Raw genomic sequence first — 26,480 nt, 5'->3', positions numbered from 1 at the left:
ATATACTTACTGAACTGTACATCAAATAAAATCACAAACTGTATCAAAATATTTTATTTATTTGAGAAACACAATAATTTCTATTAAATCTCAATGTCCAATAGTTATTTAAGTTAATAGAAATAAAAAGGCTTTGCATTGGCATTTCAATTCACAAACAATCAATATATTAGTTAATAAAAGTAAGAAATCTCTTTTCAAATGCATGTAATAAAAAAGGATACTTTGATGTATAATCTCTCTGTTTCATAAAACCTAAGGCCTTATTTTAAAGACAATATTTACAAAAATCTGTTATAATTACTTTAAAATGAAAAACAAATACCACTGGAGTACTATATCTACCTACCTATAAAAATTAAAATGTCAGTGACTAATAAGGTCTCTTTCAATCATTACTAAAACTAAGTTTTTCTCTGAGTCGTATAAACATACTATAAAACCTATTCTCACTGCACACTTCACAACTGTCAGGTGGTTCTTCTTTATCAGCTGTATTTTCATTAGTGTTTTGAGATGTTTCTTGAGAATAACTGCTTTCTTTACTATCCTCTTTATTTTCTCTCGTAATCTCAACTTCAGGTTCTTTAGTTTCACCTTGATTTGTTTCTGAAATCAGCTCTTTCTCTTCTGCTGTCTTTTTCTCTTCTTGTGTCTCCTTATTTGTTTCTTCATGGTCACATAGCTGTTGTATAGTAATAATAGCAAACATGAAAGTCACTCCATAATTCACAATGGTTAAAGAGAATGGTCCAAGAGCAATTATAAATACTGCCATAGTAAATAATAAGGAACAGACTGCATCATAGTATCTCCTGCAAGAAAGTAATGTTTCTTGTAGTCAAAATATCATACAAATGAAAGCTATGTATATGTTTTTAGTGTATTTTTGCAAAAGATATACTTCAGTTAGTAAGATGTGTAGATATTTTAATAAGCTTATTCATATTGACAAGAAAATGAATATTCTCTACAAAAAACCTATTTTCTATTGAATATTTACTATCTAGATGTAAAAAATATTATTAATATATTTACAAGTTTTTCCTGGGACCATCCATCTGCCAAATAATTCCGGAACAAGCTGACATAATCATACCAGTGTGGTAAGATGTATCTGGTTTTAGAATCATGCTATACCTGAAATTATAAGAAAAACTTTAACCAAAATGTTTAATGAAAGCTTTCATCATAATTGTTTAGGAAAAATTCCAATAATCCATCATACATTACACTTAAATAATAGTTTTACTTCATAGATGCAATACTGAAATTAACTTTAATATAGTTAATATGTTTTATCTCCACTTTTGCATTCTATTTAAAATCAAAGTTTCTTACTTAAAATTCCTGGCCCAAGTCAATAGAGCTGGTATATTAACTATAGCCACACACACCCAGAGAAAGAATAACATCATGTGGAAATTTATATTATTTAGACCATCATCTACATCAGCTTTGTTATCATGATTTTTAGTATTTTCTTCTTTAGAATTTTCCTTATTTTTACAATCATCTTTTGCCTGTACTAATGCTTTTGAAGAATCGTTATTTATCCCATCCTTATTTTCGAGTATGCTCTTTTTAACATCATTTATTTCTCTATTTATCTCTTTTGTTTCCGATTGGACTTGGTTTTTATCTATAGTTTGCTCTTTGATTTCATGTTTTTGTTTCTTTCTAAAAATTTTACATATTTTGCTTGCAATTTTCGCCATTAGTTTGTAAACATAATCCTCGAGATATTCTTCATACATCTTTGATAACTGCATACAAAAATGTGTGTTTTAATAACTTTTAAAGTTCAAAGACTTTCAGAAACGTATACAAGATAATACAAATGTAGTAGATAGGCATAAAAAGTAAGATTTATAGTGGTGTGGGCAGTTTTCATCCATTTTTCTTTTCAAGGTGTACGATTTTCTGCATTTACATGACCCATAAAAAAACGAAATAGCTGTGTCGCGGGTTTCATAAAAAAAAAGTATTTTTATAGCATATCTGATATTTTTTTTTTATGTTACAGTCGGCAATGGAGCAGGTGGGACGCCTGATGGTAAGCGCTACCACCGCCCATGAACATTTAGAGAGGCATAAGGTCCATTGCAGACCTTACGCCTCTACAAATAGATTGCCGACTTTTTGGGAAGGGATTAAGAAAGGATTGGCGATAGGAATAAAGAAGAGGACTGGGAAGGGTAAGGAAAAGGATATGGGCCTCCGGCTCCCCCACTCACCGATGGTATGTACGCTACATAGCTGCCAGGTATTATCAAAATCCATTCAACAGTTTTCGCATATACATATTCTTATAACTTTCCCGCTTATAATATTAGTGAGAACTTTGATTGTTAATGTTAAAATGAAAATTAATGCATAAAAAAATTTAAAATTAATTATGTTGAGGTTGATCTTCCCATACCATAAACGCGTAGAAAGCAGCGCCGGCAGCTAAGGCGGCGGCGCCGCACGACAGTGGCACTGCGCATATAAGCGCTGCACTCACTACTAAAGGCACTTTTTGTAAGCCGGATGCCACTTTTTCTGCTAAACCGTTACCACCACGCCATACTATTCTGAATATGAAAAAGTAATATTAAATTAAAAAATTGGTAATTTTTAAATTCATAGATAAACTCCTCATCAATATAGATAAAAAACAAAATTGTTTATGTTATTGTTATTATTGTGTATGTATGTATGCAACAATGCAAAATAATATCATGTACATCTATTGTGTTTTAGATAAATAACTACAATTTAGTGTTATTGCTTTAACAAAAGAAACATTTTCTTAACTATGCCTTTATTAACCTCAATTATGTGGTAGTCGAGTACGCTTCGGCACGAATTGGGCCAGCTCGCACCGGGGAAGTACCACACCCCCACAGAAGACCGGCGTGAAATAGCATTCTGCTGTATTTCGTTCGGTGAGTGGGGGAGCCGGAGGCCCATTTCCTTTTCCTTACCCTTCCCAGTCCCTTTATTCCTCTCGCCAATCCTTCCTTAATCCCTTCCCAAAAAGTCGGCAATCCATTTGTGGAGGCGTGAGGTTTGCAATGGACCTTATCCCTCTATGAGTGTTCATGGGCGGTGGTGGCGCTTGCCATCAGGCGACCCACCAGCTCTATTGCCGACTGTGACATAAAAAAAAAAATTAAAGCAAATAAAAATAAAAGCTTACTTAAAAAGCAACCGATGGGCCAACTGTGAAGAAAATACCATAACGGCAATGGTAGCAGCTGTTGCAACATTTAATATTCCAAGTGCTGTCATGTACGCTGGCAACACTAGGAGAGATCGCGTGAAGTACTGGATTTCCATGTTGTTCCAACTCGCATTCTCTAGAAGAATTGTTAATAGTGGCACCGACCTAGAAATGTATAAATTATAATAGAATCTCATAATCGATAAAAGAATAAATAAATAAATAAAAATATGTCAGGAATTAGTTCTCATTTAAGAGGATTTCAATGGCCAAAATATCATATACAATTTGATACACATTTACAATAGATAAGAGTCTACTTATTAAAGATATGCTATCCGTTTGTGACGCTACCAAAAATTCTACTTTCTTTTATATAATGCTTATGGGTATTCCTTTCGCACGCATTTGAGTATTGACACACGTATCGCGATATATCACTGTTTTAGTATCGCAATCCAGATAGATGTATTGAAATTGATTAATCGATACTTGCAAGTGTAAAGAGTCCTTCGAGTACACAGATCAATTCTCATAAAAAAATTCAACCGGCTGATTTGGTCGAATTTCGACCACTAAGTTAGTCTATACTAATATTATAAGGTTGAAGAGTTTGTTTGTTTGTTTGAATGCAATAATCTCAGGAACTCTGGTCCGATTTGAAAAATTCTTTCAGTGTTAGCCCATTTATTAAGGAAGGCTATAGGCTATATATGAACCACGGGAGAAGCCGGGGTAGACCGCTAGTTGAGAATTAAAAAACTTACATCAATCCCATAGTAGCCAATCTAGCGAATACCAGGGCATAATATGGCTTAACACCTTCGCTCATCAACGCACCATGGATGGAAATACAAGATCCCTTCTCCTTCAAATTGGTTAATATGCTCCTAGCTGCTAATAGCATTATAGCAGCTACATAAGGTACTAGAACGGGCGTATAGTTACGAGCCAATTGAGCTAATCGATAATACCATGATCCTGATATACTGAAAATTAAATTGTTAACGATTAATTATTAGGGACTGAATTCATAACTTCTGGATTTGAGTGATGTTGTGAAAGGATAAATAATTTATGAAAATATACGGCAAAAAACGAATAATGACAAACTGTCACATCAAAAGCCAATGTTGAAATTTAAAGCTCCATTAGTCAAATTATATCCGTTGTGGTTCATCCTAGAGGCAGGAGGTGTTTTGGTTCTACTAAACAATTAGTTGCACCAAATTTAAATTGCCATGGAAATTAGAAAAATTCGAAACATTTCCGCAATAGCATGAAATTATCCATTAGATATAGCAAATGCTGATTCTTCATTTCTCTACGGATGTATGATTACGTCATTTGTATTTAAAACTTGTTGAATTTTGGCAAAATATCAATAATGCATATGGCGGAAATATCCTTATCAGATCTTTCCACTATATGCTTAAAAGTTTTAAATAATGTAACACTTAATTACCTTATTGTGAAAGTACACTTTGGATCCAGTAATAACGTAATTTTAACACCTTCCGATGCTTGAGACCCGGAAGTAATGTTGGGGTTACTTTTGAAGAGCCTTAATTTCATCGGAGAACGCTTTAAATGGCTGCAATATAAGAAAACAAATATAAAGACTATAAAAGAATATATGTATAGTTTACTTTTTGATCATAAATATTAACTAGATACACAATCAGCCACATAAATGTCCTTACCAAAAGTACACCCAGATTAGAATTTTGGTGCTTTGCGAATCCGACTTTACCTCATGCTAACAAGGTTGCATTTATTTTGGCGTATAACAGCTCAGGCTGCTGCTTTTGGTACGTTTTGTGAATGCACCTTAAAGTAATGGTGATAACTTGACTTTACTATAACGACAATAATTACCATCGACAATAATGCATTGTGTATCTAGTAGTTTAATGATCGACAGAGCAATAAAACAATTAGTTTCTTTTGGGAGTATTTTGATTCTAGAACCATTGAGTCATTTAATTTTTTTTTCACTACGGAATTTAAACAAAAATGTTCTGCAGCAGTGTTTATTATTAATTTATTAATTATAAGCTTTTTCCCGTGACTTCGCACGCGTTAAATTCGGAGTAGTGTAATTGATTTCATTATACATATAAATCGTCCTCTTGTAGTTAAATATTTTTAAATGTTTAAATCTTTAAAAATATTTTTAAAAATTTAAGCATACATAGATACAGAGAAAGCGACTTTGTTTTATACTATGTAGTGATAATAACTTACGTGAAATAATGATAATATTCATGATTCTTCGCCCACGGCACATGAGCCTCCGCGGACACATGATACTGGCTCGCTTGACAACTGGCAGTTGGTTCTACATACAATAAATACGCCTGGTGTACCATATCAAAATCCTTTAATAAAAGTTCGTAATATAGAACATTAGCTTCCGTTTCCTGTTTTATCACGTGTTTACTAAACGATAAATCTGAGGGTAGATTGACATTTATCTGTCTTGAAGCGTAATCGTTTATATCGACGTTGAGTGTTATCTGAAAGTGAATTTATTATGAACATTTACTGTCACATGCCCAGTTATGGATATTCGATGCAAATTATTACGCTATCTATAGTTTAAATGACTTCTGGTTTAACAATGTATGTAAGAAGTTTAGCAAAAGTATGGTAAATCATTCACGGCCTAATCTATTTGCATTGCAAATGTCAGGCACACTTTCATTAGGTTTTGCGTAAATGTTAAACATATGCATATCTTTTATTAGTATTTAAAATAATTTTGTAGGATTACGTAATACTAGCCCGTTATCATTTAGGTTAGTTATGACAACTTCCCTACACATTGTATAAACAAGAAAGAAATATTCAAAACAACGCGATATCAGTAACGTTATAATTTAATATGGTTATACTCTTGACATTTTTATTTTTATTGTTTAAAAGTTCGTAAAACATGAGTTTAGAAGCTCTAACACATACAGGTTTCCTGGTAGGTGAGACTTTAACGATCACGTGGGTCCATTCTGGGTGTACATCTAGAACGTTATGCAAATTAATTGTTGCAAGTTTTCTTCGACCAAAGTCAGTTGCAGCGCCGCTCCAGCGACTGAGTTCCGTTAGAGATGTCGCTGATTTACTGAAATTTTGAATACAATATGACACTGAATGAATTTTGAAACTTATCTGTGTAGACTTGAAGATGTTTTTACAATGCAATATTATTAGAATCTATAGTTTTATACATACGAATATTATGCATTTTGAATCTTTTATAATAACTATATGTGTTATAATCTTAATATATAAAATTCTCGTGTCACAGTTTTCGTTGCCATACTCCTCCGAAACGGCTTGACCGATTCCTCTGAAATTTGGTAAGCGTATTGGGTAGGTCTGAGAATCGGCCAACATCTATTTTTTATCCCGATATTCCTACGGGATACGGACTTACGCGGGTGAAACCGCGGGGGGCAGCTAGTTAGTTATATTTGTAATATTTTCATAGAAAACTATTAAATAGTGTTTGCTTACCTTAGTAAGTGCACAAAAAAACAGCTATTTAAGCCCACCATAATGTGATTATTTAATAATCATAACTGATAACATGTATATGAGTGTATCGTCTATTATTTTAGAATCGTAATACTTACCAATACCTATACGTGCTATGAACATCCTTCGCGTTGCATCCGAACAGCCAGTCCTTGTCATCGACATTTACGGTTTCGACTGCCACGAATCGATTTTGCGGTAGAGTCACTAGTCGTATCATCAAATATATCGTTCTAAAAAAATAAGAAGTCTCGAGAAGCGTATTTTATGCATATCTATAATAAGTTTGGTTAATAATGTAGCATTTATTATATATATATATATATCCTTCCTACTAATACTCGTATTATAAAAACGTTTGTAAGGATGTGTGTGTGTTTGTTACTCTTTCACGCAAAATCTACTGAACCGATTGCAGTGAAATTTGGTACATAGACAGCGGGACAACTGGAATAACAAATTACAACTGGCAACTTTTTATCCCGATATTCCTACGGGATACGGACTTACGCGAGTAAAACCGCGGGGAGCAACTAGTTATATATAACTCAAAGGTGTCTGATGGACTGACAGACAGTTATCTATCAACGCACAGCCCAAACCACTGGACGAATAGGGCTGAAATTTGGTATGCATGTAGATGTTATGACGTAGGCAGCCGCTAAGAAAGGATTTTGATGTATTCTACCCCCAAGGGCGTAAAATGCGGGATGGAAGTTTGTACTACGAAGACTGGGATTAAAAAAATGGGCAGGTAGACATTCTTTAGTTTCTAAAAGTAGTAAGTATAAACATTAATAATATGTATTAAGCGTTTTTAAAAGAGTGACAGAAAATTCTCACACTCTATATTTCATTCGATTATAATTTATTCATAACGATAAGCTTAAGTATGATATCTTGAAATTTTATAATAAGATATTGCTAGTGTGATTAAATAACAGCTCTTGCGTAACACAGTCGACTGCATGAACTGAGACATTCTTAAAACAACTACAACTATCTTGAACTAAAACCAGGTCAGTCATGTTTTTTTAATGTTATTAAGTTTATTATTATCAATCGTGAATCAGGTTAATTTTTGTGTTTCCTATACACCTTCACTTTACACAAATCCCGTGATAAGGCTATCAATGGATGCGAAATTTTGCGTTAACTGTGGATATTGCAATCAGGCCAAAATATAGATATTAAATATCAATAAACACCTATCTGTTTATGAGGGGGTATAACTGATCCGATAGTTTATCATAACACGTAGTTATAAAAACTAGGCTTCGCACGTAGCTTTTTGTAAAAGTAGCCTGTACGATTCCGATCATTTTGTGTGTTTCGGTTCGGTTCGGTTCGGTTATCATCAATCAATCAATCATCCATCAATCGATGTAACATCAAACGTATACACACATATTGGGACGAACTTTCTTATGAATGGATGTTGTCTTTCGTATCGTCATTTTTTTTTTTTGAATTAATTTATAAACATCTTTAGTTCACTGTGTGAATAATGTGTATATATTTTCATGTTAAGGATTACGTCAAATACCTAAAATAACAATTAATAGTCATACGGAGGGCAGCTGGAAGAGTGCCAGCACGTTTGAGTAGATATTTGAACGTCATAGGTATTTAGGTACTAATTCCAACTATTTCATAAATTACGTCCTTGTATATTTTAACAAAACCTTAAAATAAATTGATATATATGAATGCTAAAAAAAATCTCATAACCTTTTTGAGGTCAAATGCATCGGGGATAAAAATAGGCGTTCGTTCACTCGCCTCGTGGCTATTTTAAATAAATGTAACTTATATTATACTATTAGTTGTTATAGATTATAATGTAAACTGTAAGTCTCATATACCCAATCTATACTAGTAATACGAACTATACTGAACGGGTGTTTTGTTTGTTTGGACGTGCAATACTGCTTATTTTCATTGACTGAAGATAATGTTGTAATGAACAATAGTGTTTATGTGTTACTCATACCTGTCAATGTCGGGTCTTGAAATCTGATACACTCTCCTATTATCTTCGTACCAGAAAGCATCAACATTCATGTTTACGTTTGCGCGCGAAATACGCGGGTTCAATGTCATTGATCGATTCGCCTGCAATGTGAAAGTGATGATAAAGTATTTTTAAATGGCTCAGAAAAAACCTTATTTTCCAATAATTAAATAATATAGATTTACATTAATGATTTGACAATAATGAAACATGATACAACTTTATGAGTTTGTTTTACTGTAATCCTTAACTTAGTGGTACAAACTTAAAGAGAATATTTCCCGATAGTAGGGGAGCCCAAGATGCTAAATGTGTATTTACTCGAGCGTTTCAGAAACCTATTGGAATTCGCAGATTATGCCATAGCAAGAAAAAAAGTCCTATAGTGTTTTTAATTTCAGCGGTGGAAAAAGGTTTTTGATTTTTTTTTTAATTATAAAAGAAAAACAGGGCTGTGGAAATACTCAAGCACGTAAGATTTTGATATTTTGAATGCTCTGGCATATCACTGAAATAAAATATAACTTATATTTACGATTTATGTGGTAATTTCGTGGCTACGAATAAAAGGTAAATTATAAAAAAAATATGACTCGAGCGCGTCAGAGAAAGATATTACGGGTTATTTACAACACAAAAAATCCAAATTTCGCTAATCTGACAATTTGAGCGTAACCTTAGAGAATTATCGATATTTTTTTATTTCCTGCGGCTCCTGTAGGCGCACCCACCAATATCAACTGCTCATACTTTCTGGAGGTACTTATTAATAGGTAAGGTACCTTCCCTTATAATAATCTGACGCGCTCGAGTACATCCCAAAATCCCCTCTTGGGCTCCCCTACTACGATTTGAGTCTCTGTTCAACTCTTGTTCTTAGAATGGCTCTGTACCAAATTTATATGCTTTAATTATATTTGAGCTGCTCAGTCTTTAGAATTACTATAACGATATAATAACGATTTATCATCTCCATAGGGTGAATTTAAAAGTGCTTATTTATTTATGAGGGTATGTTATTCTTAATATCTTTATTGATAAACATAAAAGTGATATTTAACCCTCAAAATTAATAATTCATACTGTTGAATTTGAAAAAAAACTACTATAAATGAATATGAATGAAATGCATTTTTTTATCGCTGTGACATTTAAAATAACCATTTTACCTGAAAATATTGGCGCAATTTCGTTTTAATAAGTTCGCTACTATCAGTGATTTGATCAGTCCTTGGATCTACGATATCAAAAAGATAACGGTTTATTGTCAACACTAACTGCTTGCACCACACCATGCTTACGTGATCTGGAGATACCCACACTCCTGGAATTGCTGTGGCCTAAAAATAAACAAAAAATATTTGACATTCATGTGAGCAGTTCTAAAAAACCACTATAAAACCACTTGCATGTAGACCTTGCACTTTATTTATGAGCATTCTGCTTTCGCTACGCGGCTGTTGTGTTAAAAGAATTAAAGAATAAATAACCGAGATTTCCTTTTAAGTAACTTCACATACAAAAAAGAACATAATCTATGAATATAAACAAGAAACTCGTACTGGCTCCACGCATAATATAAAAGTCCACACTCAAACTACATAGTAGTTAGCCACATGTCTAAAATCAAAGTTATCAATTGAAACATTCTTATACTTACAAAAGTTTTTAACTACTTATGTTATTTATATATTACTACTTTATCCATTTAAGACTATTTTTTTATTACTCATGTTTATTCACATAGGTCAACCACATGTGTTTACGGAAACGAAAGTTACATTCAACGAAATCATACAGAATAATATTAGCGCACGATAATTGACCATTACTTTAATGATGTTACTTTTATTTCCGTTCACATGATTCATATGTATGCACTCAAAAAAAAAATTTGTGTAAGATGTAATTGTAATTATTCACTTGCAATACAATAAAAAAGTGCTATTTTTATTCCATTTTATATACATTTTACTAAATCCAAATTATGTATATATGATACACAAAAAATGTACCTACACATTTTAGCTGACAAAATATGTATATATGATACACAAAAAATGTGTAGGTACATTTTTTGTGTATCATTATGAATCATGTCATATACAATTAATAATTTCAATTATTGCTATCATAACATTATTATCTTATTTCAGATTACAAAATGTTGAAAACTTGTAATCTGTTAAATTTGTTTGCATTTTTTTTTTGAGTGTATCTCAGATTGTTTACAATTTATGATGACATATAATATAAACTTACCACAGCATTGACATAACTATTGTTGGATGAAGTCAAGCCAGCAGGTACCAATACATCCCTTGGGCCACTTCCAAGGCTTATGAGATACTTCTTATCACTCACATATTTAAATGGTTTTACATATGCATTCCATTCTAATTCTATGAGCTTGTAATAGTCATTCATTGCTGAATCAAAATTTACAATTGGTGCTTCTAAGGGTGTGGCTAAAGTTATGGCAATGTTTGTTGTATTAATAGTACTTGGATATGCTAATAATCTCTTTGCAATTAGCCCTCCCTGAAAAGGAAAACTGTATGAATCAAAATGAATAATTACATTAATAAATTCAGTTATATTTTCAAATTTGTTATAATTAGACAACCATTCCTCAATTTAGTAAAATTGTTTTAACTTACCATTGAATGGCCAATTAATATTACAGAAGAAGGTATTAATTTTGTATATTTATGATTTTTATACAAGCTTAGTATTTTTGTTACACAAGCTGCGGCAAATTGGGTTTGACTCTGTAGAACACCTCCATATAGACCAGAAAGTTCTTCGTTGTAACTAACTGAAATGGAATTACTTTTAAAATTTTATCTTTTTACATAAGTACATAGATTTATTTTAAGACAAAGCTCAAACATGACTCCCACAGTACTTACTGGTGAAGTAATCAAAATGGTTTTCATATCCCTTGGATAGTGCTTTTCTTAATGCTACAGATGCTAGGGATCGAGCTTGCATATGGCTTCCAGAATTACCAGGTATGAAAAGGACTGGTATACCATCAAACCTAAAAGCAAGTTGAAGGTAATAAAAATGAATATGAGAAATTTCTTTATCACTTATTTTATTAGTTTTTATTTTCTTATTATTTACCACATCTTTCGTGCTTTTTCTGTAAGCCTTCCTTCACTATATGCATAAAGTCCATATTGAGGGAAATTTCTATTTTCATCTAATGATATGCGCTAAAACAAAAAATGGATGCTTCTTAGTCCTGTTATTATATCAAATTACTGATATAAATACACTGATATACAATTCACCAAATCAACCAAACCTACTTTCTTTACTTACCACAAATTGGGGATATTCAAACATATATGTCATGACACAATAATTATTTTTATCACTGAAATTCATGTTCAATACTCCCAAAAAATATAACAAAAGAAAAAGACATGATACAATTTGAAATGTACTCGCGGTAGCCCACTTTACGAAATTCATTCTTAAAATACGTATAAAATTACGTTAGACAGACAAATTAAAACAGAATATGAATATTCTGATATTTCATTTTAAAGCTCTCAGAGACTACTACTATAGCTTTTAATTCAACACAGCAACCAAGTCTTGTGCTTCCAGAATCAATAAATACTTTGATTCTTCCCTTAAACTCCACACGACTTGTTCGACATTATCAAGGATGATGCATTTTATGATGAATATGAATTGTAATTTGAAAATAATAACATGACAACATGCATGACAATCAGCTGTACGTCAAATGCGACTATCTCGACATTTTAAAGTTGACAAATGACGATTGACGACATGTGACGCAAATAATATAAATGAAGCAATGCTGTTGTTTAAAAAAATAAAAAGGGAATTCAGTATATTAATTACTCCCAATACATAAGTGTATATTCAATTACTCTGTGGATCTATCATATCCATGAGTTCCCTCTTTGGTTTGACCGTTTGACATTCTTATGTTCTATACGACATACGACTTCTCTGGTGATTCTACCATTATTGTATTTTGAAGTGAAACTTTTTTAGAATCGTTATGATTTCAAACCTGATGCAACGGAAAAAAACGACAGGTAAGAGACACAAACACAAAAATGTGTAGAATGAAGCCGGGCAATGAATGAGACAGAAATATACATACTATTTTATATTATCGGTCTCTCCTCTTTGTTAAACAAATAAATGTTGTAATTGTCCTACCCTTGTTATATGTGCTCATCTCATTCTTTTGTCGATTTACTGAAGATTCACTTCTATCGTGTGTAAATCGCACACACACCTTTTTTTTTAAATATCTCGAATTAGGGCCGATTTTGCCAATTTTTGCTTTAACATCATGCCGAAGTGAGCGCTCTACTGGGTCTCGAAATAATTATGTTACAGAATCTTAATTGAACATGAAAAACTTGAACTTTATAGCGTGGTACTCGTGACCACATTATTCGCGATTAAATACTGTTGTACATTTTTAGCCTTTTCTAGCCCTTTTCAGTCTCGAGTTATCCTTTTTCGAAAAATAAGGTGGCAACACTAATGACATGAGAGATCAGAGACTTGACGTTCTTAATTTCATATTTTCAAACTCACGTCACTTATGTTTTAGCGGTGATAGAATTATTCTATATCTTACATCTATGCCCAAATAACTGATAAAGAAAAGCTTTTATGTTTTGAAATAAAGAGTACAGTTACCGAAGTATCTTTCTGCGATTGTTTACCATGGGTGCTTTATTTGTTATCATACAGAGTGTTATTGTTTTTCCATTGGCATTCTTGATTCTAAGAGCATTATATCTTATCGGTACGATATACTCTCGTCGCATCGGGTTACATATTCATAACAGAACATTTCGGACGATTTTGTGTATTGGATCAGGTGGACACACTACTGAGATGTTAACACTCGTCTCACGGATGAAATTGTATTTATACACTCCACGTCTTTACGTTATGGCTGACTCTGACCACACGAGTGAAGTAAAAGTTCGTAAAATGGAAAGTCAGTATTCTGACTCGAAAATTACAAAAATTCCTAGAAGTAGAAATGTAAATCAATCATATGTATCGTCGGTATTTACTACTATCTATGCTACTCTAAGCACCATACCAGTTATCTATAAATTCAAACCAGATTTAATTTTCTGTAATGGGCCCGGCACTTGCATACCTATTTGTGTTGTTGCATTTATCATGAGGTGTCTTTTTCTGGTAGATTGCAGAATTGTCTTCATTGAAAGTTTATGTAGAGTGCATAGTTTATCACTTACTGGAAAGATACTGCAATATATTGCAGATATTTTTGTTGTACAATGGTTACAATTACATAAAATTTGTTTGAGAAGTTCATACTATGGAAGACTAACTTAATGTGATTAAATTTCTACAGTCACCTTACTAAAATTGTAATTAGGAACTTATTTGTCTTTAAAACATTTATATTTGTCTCATTCATCCATTTGATAAGTTTATTTAAATTAAATTATTGTAATCATTCATATGTGTAGTGATCTCAAGTATATTTTAAACTAGTATATTTAAAAATAATTATATGTGGCCCACAAGCTTTCAGGTACTTTGATAAGCAATATTTCATTTATTTGTTTTGTTGTCGGAGACCCACCACAAATTTTTATACCCCCTCCCAGTGTGCTACACCATTTATTAAGATGAAGATTATTGTGATGTAAGTTATGCATGTAACATGTAATGCTTAAAATGTATGAGAATTTTTTAAATAAAACTAATTAAATTTTATAAATATAGATGTATTCTTCATTCCATTGAAGTCACACCAATCAGATCAACATTATTCTATTTACAATATTAATTATTATAACGTTCTTGTAATAAATTTTCAACAATGTAAATGCGTCAGTCTTCACAACATTTAAGTTGATAAATAACCTCTTATCAATAATTGCCAATGTTTTTACTACATTATCAGCAGAATATAACAAAAATGCTTTAGTGTATCAACTCTATCAAACTTCTTATTACAATTTTGTTGCATTTAACAATTATAATTATAAATAGGAACCAAGAAAAAGTAGGAAGAACAAGGATGTTGCAAAAACAATATAACAATATTTGAAGACAAAGATTTAAATACATTTAAAACTTAAATAACTAATATTTATGAAAAAGTCTGACACTGAAAATAGTATTCGAGATAATAAAAATAAATAATGTATGTTTTACATTTAAAAACACGACATAATTTTTAGTGCAATTGGTATGAATATTTATTTAAATCACTGTTGCTTAAATTTCATGTCCACATTCTTCTACTGCCTGATCAAGTTTATTATAAATATATACTAAACTTGATATTAGAATCTCTTATTAGCACACCACTATATATACCTAATTATTATCATTACAAGTCAACTGCTCATAACAATAGTGTTCTGTATATTAAACTTTAGGCATTTTAATCACAGATGCAAGCCAATAATCACTTTTAAAAATTCATTAACAAGTTTTTAAGTATCTATAATAATTGATAATACTATACTTATGTAAAGCAAAATTAAGTAAAATAGTTAGTAATAATAATAACTTACGCATAATATTAGGCACAGTATCTTACAAACCATTATTGATTTTAAATTCATGTAAATAAGTTCATATTGTATCTTACTCTAATTCACAATGTTAGAAATATAACATCATAACAAATGCCAACAATATATATTTTAGGCACATCAGAGAATACCATCAACGAGGTTGACTATCTTTAAAAACATAAGTACAAAGAAAAAAATTAAGTGTTTCCTAAGACAACTTCTTATACTTTTCAAGGCTTACTATCATCAATAGAATTTGTTTGATTGCTAGTTTCTTGCTTTACAACTATATTTTTATCAATATGGTATTTTTCATCATCTATAAGATACATAGCTTCGTCATAAGTAGGGGGTGGAAGTTCTGAGCATGAGGGTTTGCTTGTGGCAGCATTACCTATCAATGCATCATATGAAGGTGGCAAGGTCGCACTTGAAGCTGTACGAGGCACTTGTCCACTATAAGCCTGCTCTGCTTGTACAGTTGCCATGTCCTATAAAAAAACAATCAGTTTGATCCTTCAAAATTTGTTTATATATAATGTATATAAAACCATACTAAAAAATTGTCAATTTATTTCAATGAATTTCAATTGAAAATACATAAATAACATTACCATTACCAGCCAACCAATACCATACAGTCATATTAGGTAAAAGGAAGTTCCTTTGACATTGAAACACAACTTTTATCTTGATATGTAATTATACATATATGTATGTGACATATTCAATGCACAGTATTGGTAGCTTCTATTTACTGAATTTGTAAAAACATTTGTGAATGATAATACTTTTGGGTTAAGGTTAACACATATTTGTTTAGACAAATTATATAGGTGCAAGAGATTATAGCATCGCGTGAATGTAGAATAACAGAACTGAATACGAACTTTCTATTTATGCCATTAATTCACACGTAATATTCTCATACCAAATTGTCCAAATAATATAATAAGATGTACAACTTACTCTTATTATTGCACGCTGATGAAGCAGCATCTGAATTACACTCTTTCTTCGCAAATATAACATGCTTTTTACAGCAACCATCATTCCTGAACAAATAAATATAGGTCCAACGAGCCACATGTGTCCTAAATTGCTTAAAATATAGCCATCGGCATCACCAAGAGCAAGGACAGTTATAACTGTTCCCACTGAAAATAAAACCATCGAAAGAACGAAATAGGAATAGCTGGTGCAGTCACATCTACCAAATCGTTGATCTTCATCTAAATCGAAATCACGATGCCGTAACCGATGTAAACGTTGTCGAATAAAAGGGCTATCAAATACTGTCGCCATTTTTAGTACACAAATCAAATTATCCCGATGAAACTTTTATTTAAATTACTAGCATTATTTTTATAGAGACAACATATCACTAAGATCAAACGAAAACACTTTTTACCAATACACTAGGTATGCAATCACTATGGATAGATGTTTTATTTTTTAGCAGATTGCAGATGCAGAAGCTTGTTTTGTTGCCTGTATAGACGGGGGCGAGTGTTACTATTTTGTAAAATACTATGTTATCTGTGCTATATTACAGACAGATTTATATCCTACAATTTACTTTGTTTTATAGCTTTCCACTGGGCAGGGGCAGGATGATATTTTTTACAACTTTAAATGCCTAAGTATCGTCAACTGTGTATTGTAGTAAAACAAACCTATTTGGAAATCTAGAAAATCTGCTTCATATTTAAAGAACTGTCTATTGATATAGCAGCTATATCCATTGAACTATAATCTATATTATAACTCAGTGCAAGACTTTATTACTGTGCTGTGATCTCTATCAGTACCTCGTGTAGACAATGTTATTTTAAAAGATGATTTACAATGTTTTACCTATTTACAATGTTTTCTTTTTTTTATGTCACCGTCGGCAATGGAGCTGGTGGGTCGCCTGATGGTAAGCGCTACCACCGCCCATGAACAGTTTATTATATTATGCCTCTAGGAAAGGATTGCCGACTTCAAATTGAAAAATTTGAAGAAAGGACTGACGAAACCAATAACGGAAAGGACTGGGAAGGGTAAGGAAAAGGATATAGGCCCTCCGCTTCTCAACTCACTCACTGAACGAACCACAGCAGTATGCTATTTCAAGCCAGTCTTCTGTGGGGGTGTGGTAATTTCCTGGTGTGAGCTGGCTCAGTTCGTACCGAAGCGTACTCGACTACCACGTGTAGATCTGATATGGATGTTCTCTAAAAAGGAAGTACCTACTCATTCCATAATTCCTGTTTATTGTAGTGTATTATTTATTTGAGTTTATAATTTTAACCATTTCAATCGATGTGTATATACTTTTTCACCGTTTTCGTTAATCACTTATGTACTAATAAAAGCCTCACCATGCGAAAAAACATTTTTTGAGGGCGCATAATTTTAATATGGTTATAGCAATACTAAATATAGTCATGCAGTTAATTTCAGTCACGTAATTCATTTCAGTCATTTTATGAGTTAGTTTTTAAGATTAAACTTCCCGACTGTACCCACTACAAATTCATATAAGACTCAGTGTTTTCATCATTATGATTGTAAGTTTGTCCTATTTCAGATTGTGAGTCTGAAGCCCCAAGCAACACTACAAAGATAACTTGGAACTTCTATACCTTCTATCTTCCATGCCTAAATTTAATCATCGAAGTTTAATTAATTTACTTGTTTGTTATAGGTATAGAGAATTTAGTGGATTCAAGGCCTTTTCTTTATATTTTACTTTCAAAAGGTAGCAATGAACTTAAAAGAGAAAATAGTTGAATTTCACAAATATGTAGTAACAAAATGTAAATCAACTTTGCACGTACTATAAAATGTCATATTGCACTTCACAACAAAGTCCTTTTAAAATATTTAGAGGAATAGAAAATAGATTCCAAAAAATATTTTGTTTTAATATAAATTACCGTTCTAAACCGGTTTTTCGGTTCCAATAGTTTTACATGTGATTGTGAAAACTGGGCTCTGATTAAACGGTATAGAGACAAACTAGCAAGTTATTAGAGAGATGTGGAAAGGAGTATGCTGGGTTTGAAACTGAGGGATAAAGTATGGAGCACAGACATTAAACAAAACTAACGGACATATTAAAAGGCATTGATCAACTAAAATGGAGGTTACATGGTCCGCTGTAATATAAAGAAATGGGGCAAACAGGTGACAGTTTGGTACCCAAGTCCATGGTGTTAGGAGCCGGGGTCGCAAAGCAATAAGATGGGAGGATCAATTGAAAATGACGGTAGAGATGAGTGGCAGCAGATTGGAAACAGTGGAAAGAGTTGGAGTTGGCCCTTGCCGAAAGGCAGACCAAGACAAAATACATTTTGTAGCGCAATTTTTAGGTTTTGTTTTATTACTTTTTAATTCTTCCGGAAATTGTTATTATTATTAGTTTTACACAATCGAGAGGTTCTTTAATATTTATATAATTAGGTACCTAAACCTACCTATTTTTTTATTATAATCTGTGTTTATGTCAAACGTTTTAAGTTTTGCATGTCAATTGTCAAAACAAGATCACTATTTTCAATTTCCAATAGGGCTCACTGCGTAGAATATGATGACGTAAAATGATTTATTGATACTATTGTTTCTGATTTTTATAGCTTTTGTGGTCTTTATACATTTAATTTGAATGAAAAACACAAACCTGTCTATTTACATTTTCATTTAGTTAGTTTTGTTTTACAATTTAAAAGTGGATCGAAATGACTCGCATATTGTGTATTTTATTTTTCGTATTATGTGTTGATAAAGGTATGTTTATAGCTTAATAATACTCCAATTGAGATTTGTTATTAAAGCTATGATGGCTGCATATTAATATTAAGAGTTTCTAATCATATCTTTTCTTGTGGAAATAAGCAGCGATGGCAAAGCGGTATTCTTTCTATCAAGATTTTGGATTATCTTTCCTTTCATGAATATTTTTACCATTGCTTTTATTCCGCACTTATAGCAATAATTGTCTACTTTCAATATATGATTTTCTTTTTCACAGTGTCTTTAGCTTTAAAATTATTAGTTTCAAATGATGGGCCAGCTGTTCGGGGATCTAACATAACATTTACGGCCACTGTTCTTGGTTATTCAGGAGAAAATCTTCAATTTGATTTTTCGGACGATGTACAGCCACAACATAGGGCGCAAGTAAGATTTTAATGTTGTTATAACAAAAAATGTATAATAATTACAAACAAATACAACATAAGTTTGAATATGAATATGGGAAATAATATTAGATAGCTATAATGAATTTACATAAGTAACTAATGTAATAGAGTACAGTGAATGTACTTTTTATTAAGAATGAGGGAATATATTGAGTACTCAAATAAATAATTTTTTATAACAATTTAACATTTTTAAACAAAGTGTTATTCTCAGAAGTAACCTGAGTATTTTCGTTTATATCTACTAGTAAAGTGTAGTCTCCTTTAAAAATCTTTTTTACACATCACTGGGAATATGTATTGCTTAGGCAAATGATTACTTTTATTATTATAAAAATATAAGAAAACAGTGTCTCCGCACAGCAGGGGCTTATGAAAAAAAAAAATAGGATAGTAAAATTTATATTCAGATTGATAAATGGCAAGTTTGGACTACAACTTATCATCACTGTATAGATGTCCTAGAGGACATTTATCATTCAAAGTAGATTTATTTTATTGACATTTATAATTGTCATTTATAATTTAGTAGTCAAGAAAACTATCCCCTACTGGAGAAAGTGATACATATAAATATACATTGTTTTCATTCATTGAGTTATCTTCAACAAACTAGTCAAAGTGAAAAGCTTTTATATCCTTTGAAGCAGACATTTTTTTGATAAGGCTGTATTAAGGATTAAGGATTACTACTAAGGATTATGAATACTAAAGTTTTTCTAGTTAAATAGGCATAAATAATTAAATAGCTGTGACAGCTGATTTTCAATGTTTTATGAAGATTGCATAATTACTTACTGTGAACTGTGTACTGTGAAAACATTTTTTTTTTTAAAGAATAAACTGTTCTTTTGCTACACTTATAACTTTTTATATAATGAGAAAGATAAAAGTAATTATTATGCATATTCTACTCTCAAATATATGTAAATTTCTGTGTTCTAAAATATTATCAGCATAGAAATACCCTGTATCATTTAAATGGAATATTAATACACACATACTACATAATTTGATGTTAATATAAGTATGTTAAATATTGTAGAGAGATCTTATCTATTTGTAGCTATTCTGTATCTTTCTATTAGACATCTCTTCCGTTCCTGACAGAGTTTTAATAATTTAGGAAATTGTTATTAATCAATTGCTATGCGTAATTCCATAAAAGTGGACATTAATGTTTAATTCATGATTTAAATATATGCTGAATTTCAAGTGAGGATGTATATAATAAAATAATGAAAATAGCTCCCTAAGCAAAGGGCAACACTCTGTCCTGAATTGCAAAACATTTTCTATACTAAGCACATTCTGACAACATCTATTGGGGCCTTACATGCTGGCCAATTCAGTTGACTGGTTGAGGATCCTCTCTTTTTCAATGGAGGAATTCCTTCCTTTCTCACGGCATTATTGAGACAACAAATACACTCATAGATGCAAATAAACTAATTGTATGGCTAAATATTGCATTCCTACAGGCCTATATATGTTTTTCCACAGTTACAGTGATCATTTCGCATTTTTGATTATTTGTGTCAATGTTATAATACTTATCTCTTGTGTTCATAGTTTGTCTCGAAATCCAATGTTTCAAAATGGACTGTCGAGTACCCGCGCGATTTGTATGAAGCTGGGGAGCACACAGTCACAGTTAATCTTATGAAAACATTTTTTGGTATGTGGATCTTGGCAGCCACGGCATCCACAACATTCCAAATTACAGGTAAGTCTGTTCAAAATTTCTCAAGTCTGTACATTTTTTTTGATCTATTACTTATATGTATTGTCTGCCTTTCTTTAAGGTAACTCTAAATAATTGTTTAATTCTTCCTGCTTTTTTATTCCTGAATTCTATGAAAATACTATGAAAATGTAGTATATTTCGATCTGAATTCATAATTATGTATCCATCTTTAGTTGAACAAGTTAACTAGTAATACACTTGAGTTTATATTTTTTCAATTTTTCAATAAAAGATTAAGGTAAAAATTTAAAGGTATAAGGGCCACATGTTTTAAATTTTTTTTAACATAGAAATAAATAAAATATGTAACAATTAAAATCATTGTTTTGTAAAATTATAACCAGCAGGAGGTAAAGTACTCGTAAGTGCAATTATATTTTCAATTACTTCCAAATATTTCAGATTCACTCAATGGAAACCTGTATCTGCAGCAAAACAATTTAATTAGAAATAACAAGTTTGTTGCCTCTAACAACACAGTGCACCACTTCGTACAACTACCGGATAATGAGATGCAATTTTTGAAGAAAAACGCATCTACAATTATCACTTATTGGTTCATCGATTGTATGTTCATAGATCAAACAACAGACTTCTCTTTAAACTATACCTACCAGGATGTGATGACTGATCATTATATCGATGTGTTGGTTGTGGCTAACAACGAACCGTTGCCTCCGATAACAACAACAACTACTACAACTACGACAACAACAACAACAACAACTACAACAACAACAACTACTACTACAACTACAACAACAACAACTCCCAAACCATCTTTGGTTCCAAGTGTAGATACTTCATCAGTGGTACCATTAAGCAATACAAGTGATATTGCGAGTCATAAAATATCCAAGCGTGGTTTAGCCACGAATGCGAAACGAAAGCACGCAATGAAGGATTTCATATGCCACAACTCAAGCATAGTGCCGATCGGCGATACTTACACATATGGACATTATCAGGAAACAATTAGTATAAGAGGTATGTGGTTAGCAAATTTAAGTGTTTTATTCACTTTGACTACAGTCTTCTAAATAATCTCAGTAACTACATAAGCAATTATAATAATAAAAACTGTTTTATATATTTACAATCCAATGATGAGTGGCAGGGGATTGCTAATGCTTTATGTTAAGTTATGCATTATTATTTTTTTAATTAAATAAAAAGGTTAAATGAATACAATAAAGTAAGAATTGCTAACTATTGTTGAAACTCCCATTGCGATTTTTTTTTACCGTTTAAACACGTTTTTCATTACCCGAACGTTCGTAATGCGTTTTCCCTAGTTACAACTAATTCTAAGTAAGGAAAACGCGTTGTAACGGATACGGAACTATGATAACAGTATTTTTTCATATTAATTCATTTTTAAAACTCATCTTTACACTAAATCATAGTAATTTCTCTTTCGAACAATGTGCACAGACATCTAGAGACATCTACTTTGTTTTATACATCAGCTAGAATTAAAACTCGTCATCAAATATAACAATTTCAACCCAGTTAACATCAACTTTTTTCATTATTTCAGAGGCAATTTCAACAGTGAACATAACTGGTTTAAATTGGTTGCAACATGGTGATCTTCTTAACCTACAAGTGAAATACACAGGGTCACCACCATTCGACTTTTGTGCTATATACAAGCTGGGACAATACAACGTCACAGGGAATGAGACATGTTCTATGAAGTCCAGAACTATTTCTAACATTATCCCGTTGGTGCATTATTTTTCTGATAGCGAGCAGCATACTGTTGTTGTTGTTATTGAGAATGAGGTTGGGAAGAGTGTGTCGAGGGCCACAATCAATATTTATAAAGGTATGTTGTTATGACGTCAAGCATTTTAGTATCTAATTAATATTTCAAGGATTCTATGGTGGTCGAAATTCGACTTATTAAATGTACAAGTTATATTTGATAAATAAGTATGTAAGATTTTTATAAAATAGAAATATTTTGATCACGAGGCGGGATTCGAACCCGCATTATTTCGCCGAACCGTGGCAACGTCTAACCTTGATAAATCTAACCTAACCAAAATTCAGGAAAAAAATCAACAAAAAAGCGGGAAAATCATTTTTCACATACGCTCGTTCGCCGGGTTTGCTAGTCGTATCTTTATAAACGACTAACAAACCCATTTTAATGCTATAAAATCAAAATTAAAACTAAGTACGTATTGAATAAATATGTTGATAAATATGAAAAAAAAAATGTTAAACATCATTGTTGCATTCCATATAAGTAATGATAATAAATAATAAAGTATAATTTTTGTAGGTTTTACTTTTTTTTCTTTATTAACAACTTTGTGTATTTTATTTCAGCCGCAGTGCATGCGCAGTTGTCAGTCATTGTAGTTCCAGTGGCATTCTCTCTAGTAGCTGTAATATTAGTGGTGTTTGGTGTTGCCTACTATCAGCATAGATCAAGGTATTTGAAATTAATTATTTCTAGTCTATACTAATACAAGCGGTCCGCCCCGGCTTCGCCCGTGGTAAATATATAGCCTATAGCCATCCTCAATAAATAGGCTATTTAACACTGAAAGAATTTTCCAAAGCGGACCTGTAGTTCCTGAGTTTATAAAGCTGAAGAGTTTTCTTTTTTGGTTGTATGCAAATCTCTTTTTGTGACATTAATTGAGGAAGGCTTTAGGGCTTAACATTAAAGGGAAGAGCTATATTATTTAAGAATAGTTAATAAAGTGTATTATTAAAGTCATTAACTCATTATTTGTTCTAATCACAGGCATACCGTAGAAGTGGCTGACTTCGACTTTGGTCAGCAAGTGAATCTAGACTACAAGACATTCACTGAGCGCCTGAGAGACAGTTTCAGAAACGCCTTCAACTTTAGACATCGAGACGACATAGATCCACTAACATCTGACGCTAGATATGACTCGATGTGAGTGTTTTGTTCCTGTGTAAAGAAATATTATTGTTAAAAATTTGTATATCCATGTTTTCCGCTCAGTGATTATGAATGAAGGGTATCATACTGCTTTCATGGGATTATAATAATAATATTTTTTTAATTATTATCAATATTTTTTTTATTTGATGTGTGTATCCATTCCAATATAAATAATTTGTGAAATATGATTTTTAAATGTTTTTAACCGACTGTAATTATTGTACAATTAATATAAATACATAGCCATTGTGTTATGTTTTTTTAAGTAATCCATCTCGATTTATTTATGTATTATTATTGTTAATTGAACCAAAAATAAGGGGTTTTATAGCTATCAAGAGAGAGAAAGGGGGGGAGGCTAATTAATTATGAATGTTCGGACGCTATGAATAGAATTAATACAATTATTAACGTTAAAACTACTTAGATAGATTATAAAACATCTATATAGTATCATTTAATTCTCATCCATTTATCTGTACCAATAAATAAAATTGGAGTGCCTGTTTGTAATATTGAAATAGAATCTTTTTACTAAATACGTATGAATGTATACACAGTAGATGCATCAAAAAACAGTTTTTATTTACAATCGTTATTTGCCAGTCTGTCTGTTTATTCCGGCTAATTTCTGGAACGGGTAGGTTGAATTTAACGGGATACACTGGCTGATAGCTGATGTAATAAGGAGAGACTTAACTTGCTTTATGTATGCATTGAAATTGTCTTCTTTATCATGCAGCTTGGAGGAGGAAAAAGCTTTATATCAGACTGATTGATGTTTGCATCATAGAAATGTGCATTTTGTCCATTAATTTTGTAAGACATGGCGCGTTTCACTTTTACAGATCTTTTTTTTTTTAATTAATTACAGATCTTAGTATTCATAAAGAGAAGGGCCGTAATATGTATTATTTGAATGCCCCGATTTTCGGTATTATTATATTGTTATTACTTTGTTTTAATCAATTCAAGGTGATTTCGTTATTTGATGATTAAAAACATATTACAATTTTGTATATATCTGGCAATCAATTGTATAGTCTGTCCAATTATGTGTATTATATTTTGTTATTAAAATGTAAGATGTATGCGGAAAAGGAACTAACATACGATATGCCAAATTAAAGAACAAATGATTGTCATCATCTGTAGTTATATACTAATGAATAAAAATCTATATTCATCACGTTTTTATATTCGATTCGATTTATTTATATCGCTTTAGCAGCATTGTACTGCAAGGAATCCCTTAAAATGTTGCCAGGTACACGAAAATGATGATTAAAAATTAATCGAATATAAAAGCGGGATAAAAATAAATGTTTCACACCGTGAAGTTTATAAATATTCGAGTCATATTCCTAAATTAATAAATTTAACCTAGCAATTAGTATTAGTGTAATTCGGGACATCACGATAATTTTTTAAAAGTGATCAGTCATGTTTTGTGATATATTAGTTTTATATTATAGATTTATTTATCGTATAGTGATAGGGAGCATATTTATTTAAGAAGCATAAGATTGTTATCTTTAATATTATTCAAATTAATTTAATGTCTTACTTGACATAATTAATTTATTTTTAAATACAACATAAATAAGATACATTGATTGGATTCTATAGTACACACATTTCATTGTTTTTATTCCGTGCAAAGTAAAACGTTGCAGTGTTGTGCTTCTTAAATAAATTTGCAAAATTGTAGAACTTACATTAAAGTGTTATTTAAATGTTATGTTTTATTTTTGTATTTAATGGTTTCCTTTCATCCCATCCCAAAATAGTTTCGTCATAAAGTTTTAAATATCCTTCAAATTGCTCCTAGATTAGTCTAGATCATAAATAGAGGTCCTATCCTAGTAGCAGTTAGTAGGTGTAAACTTAAAACTCGTAAAACTAGCCTTTCCGTTTCTGAGTTTTTCCTAACTGAACGTCTAATTACTGTGCCTGTATAGTTTTATAACACCACTATCAGGTCATACAGTCGTCAAATGAAGGCCGACAAATTATGGTTTGGGCGACCATATGTAAGGGATCAGATTCCCAACAATAATTACTATTCAAATGTATCTTATTTTAATATAAGTTTTAATTACTAAGCAACTGCAGAGGTCTTCGAGAAAAGAGCATATATATTGATAAAAGTTGGCCAAACTTAAACTTAAAATAACCACGCATATACAATAATAACGAAGGACCAAGGGTTACTCAAGGATTTTTGTACATTCATTCCATGTACCTAACAATCTTCATCACAATAGTTGGATC

General features: G+C 31.6%; 4 protein-coding genes across 5 annotated transcripts; 2 read left to right on the top strand and 2 right to left on the bottom strand.

Annotated features, from left to right (window-relative positions):
* Window positions 1-69: 69 nt before the first annotated feature.
* On the bottom strand, window positions 70-12,963 carry LOC119832386 (GPI inositol-deacylase). Of its 2 annotated transcripts, none has more exons than XM_038356057.1 (17): window positions 12,913-12,963; window positions 11,889-11,980; window positions 11,672-11,802; window positions 11,420-11,577; window positions 11,022-11,300; window positions 9,929-10,099; window positions 8,739-8,860; window positions 6,844-6,978; window positions 6,173-6,329; window positions 5,456-5,727; window positions 4,674-4,802; window positions 3,976-4,197; window positions 3,185-3,373; window positions 2,423-2,576; window positions 1,342-1,766; window positions 1,039-1,140; window positions 70-815 (listed from the first exon to the last, which is right to left on the bottom strand). In XM_038356057.1, the coding sequence occupies exons 2-17, from the start codon at window positions 11,891-11,893 to the stop codon at window positions 389-391; spliced, it is 3,078 nt and encodes a 1,025-aa protein (XP_038211985.1). In that variant the 5' UTR covers window positions 11,894-11,980; window positions 12,913-12,963; the 3' UTR covers window positions 70-388. The 2 variants fall into 2 exon arrangements, with proteins under 2 accessions (XP_038211985.1, XP_038211984.1); XM_038356056.1 differs by lacking the exon at window positions 12,913-12,963 and adding an exon at window positions 12,090-12,514.
* Window positions 12,964-13,328: 365 nt separating this feature from the next.
* LOC119832699 (UDP-N-acetylglucosamine transferase subunit ALG14 homolog) lies at window positions 13,329-14,529 on the top strand. The gene has a single exon (XM_038356417.1). It carries the CDS (start codon window positions 13,491-13,493, stop codon window positions 14,136-14,138), a length of 648 nt encoding a protein of 215 aa, XP_038212345.1. The 5' UTR covers window positions 13,329-13,490; the 3' UTR covers window positions 14,139-14,529.
* LOC119832700 lies at window positions 14,521-16,860 on the bottom strand. Its single transcript, XM_038356418.1, has 2 exons — window positions 16,307-16,860; window positions 14,521-15,828 (listed from the first exon to the last, which is right to left on the bottom strand). Exons 1-2 carry the CDS (start codon window positions 16,640-16,642, stop codon window positions 15,568-15,570), a joined length of 597 nt encoding a protein of 198 aa, XP_038212346.1. The 5' UTR covers window positions 16,643-16,860; the 3' UTR covers window positions 14,521-15,567.
* A 2,000-nt stretch (window positions 16,861-18,860) lies between these two features.
* On the top strand, window positions 18,861-25,947 carry LOC119832698. Its single transcript, XM_038356416.1, has 7 exons — window positions 18,861-19,111; window positions 19,356-19,504; window positions 21,100-21,253; window positions 21,677-22,261; window positions 22,815-23,105; window positions 23,615-23,720; window positions 24,039-25,947. The coding sequence occupies exons 1-7, from the start codon at window positions 19,063-19,065 to the stop codon at window positions 24,199-24,201; spliced, it is 1,497 nt and encodes a 498-aa protein (XP_038212344.1). The 5' UTR covers window positions 18,861-19,062; the 3' UTR covers window positions 24,202-25,947.
* Window positions 25,948-26,480: the final 533 nt, after the last annotated feature.

This window comes from Zerene cesonia, chromosome 15 (assembly GCF_012273895.1).
Source record: "Zerene cesonia ecotype Mississippi chromosome 15, Zerene_cesonia_1.1, whole genome shotgun sequence".
Taxonomy (NCBI): Eukaryota; Metazoa; Arthropoda; class Insecta; order Lepidoptera; family Pieridae; genus Zerene; species Zerene cesonia.
This window is presented reverse-complemented; position numbering and strand designations above follow the sequence as displayed.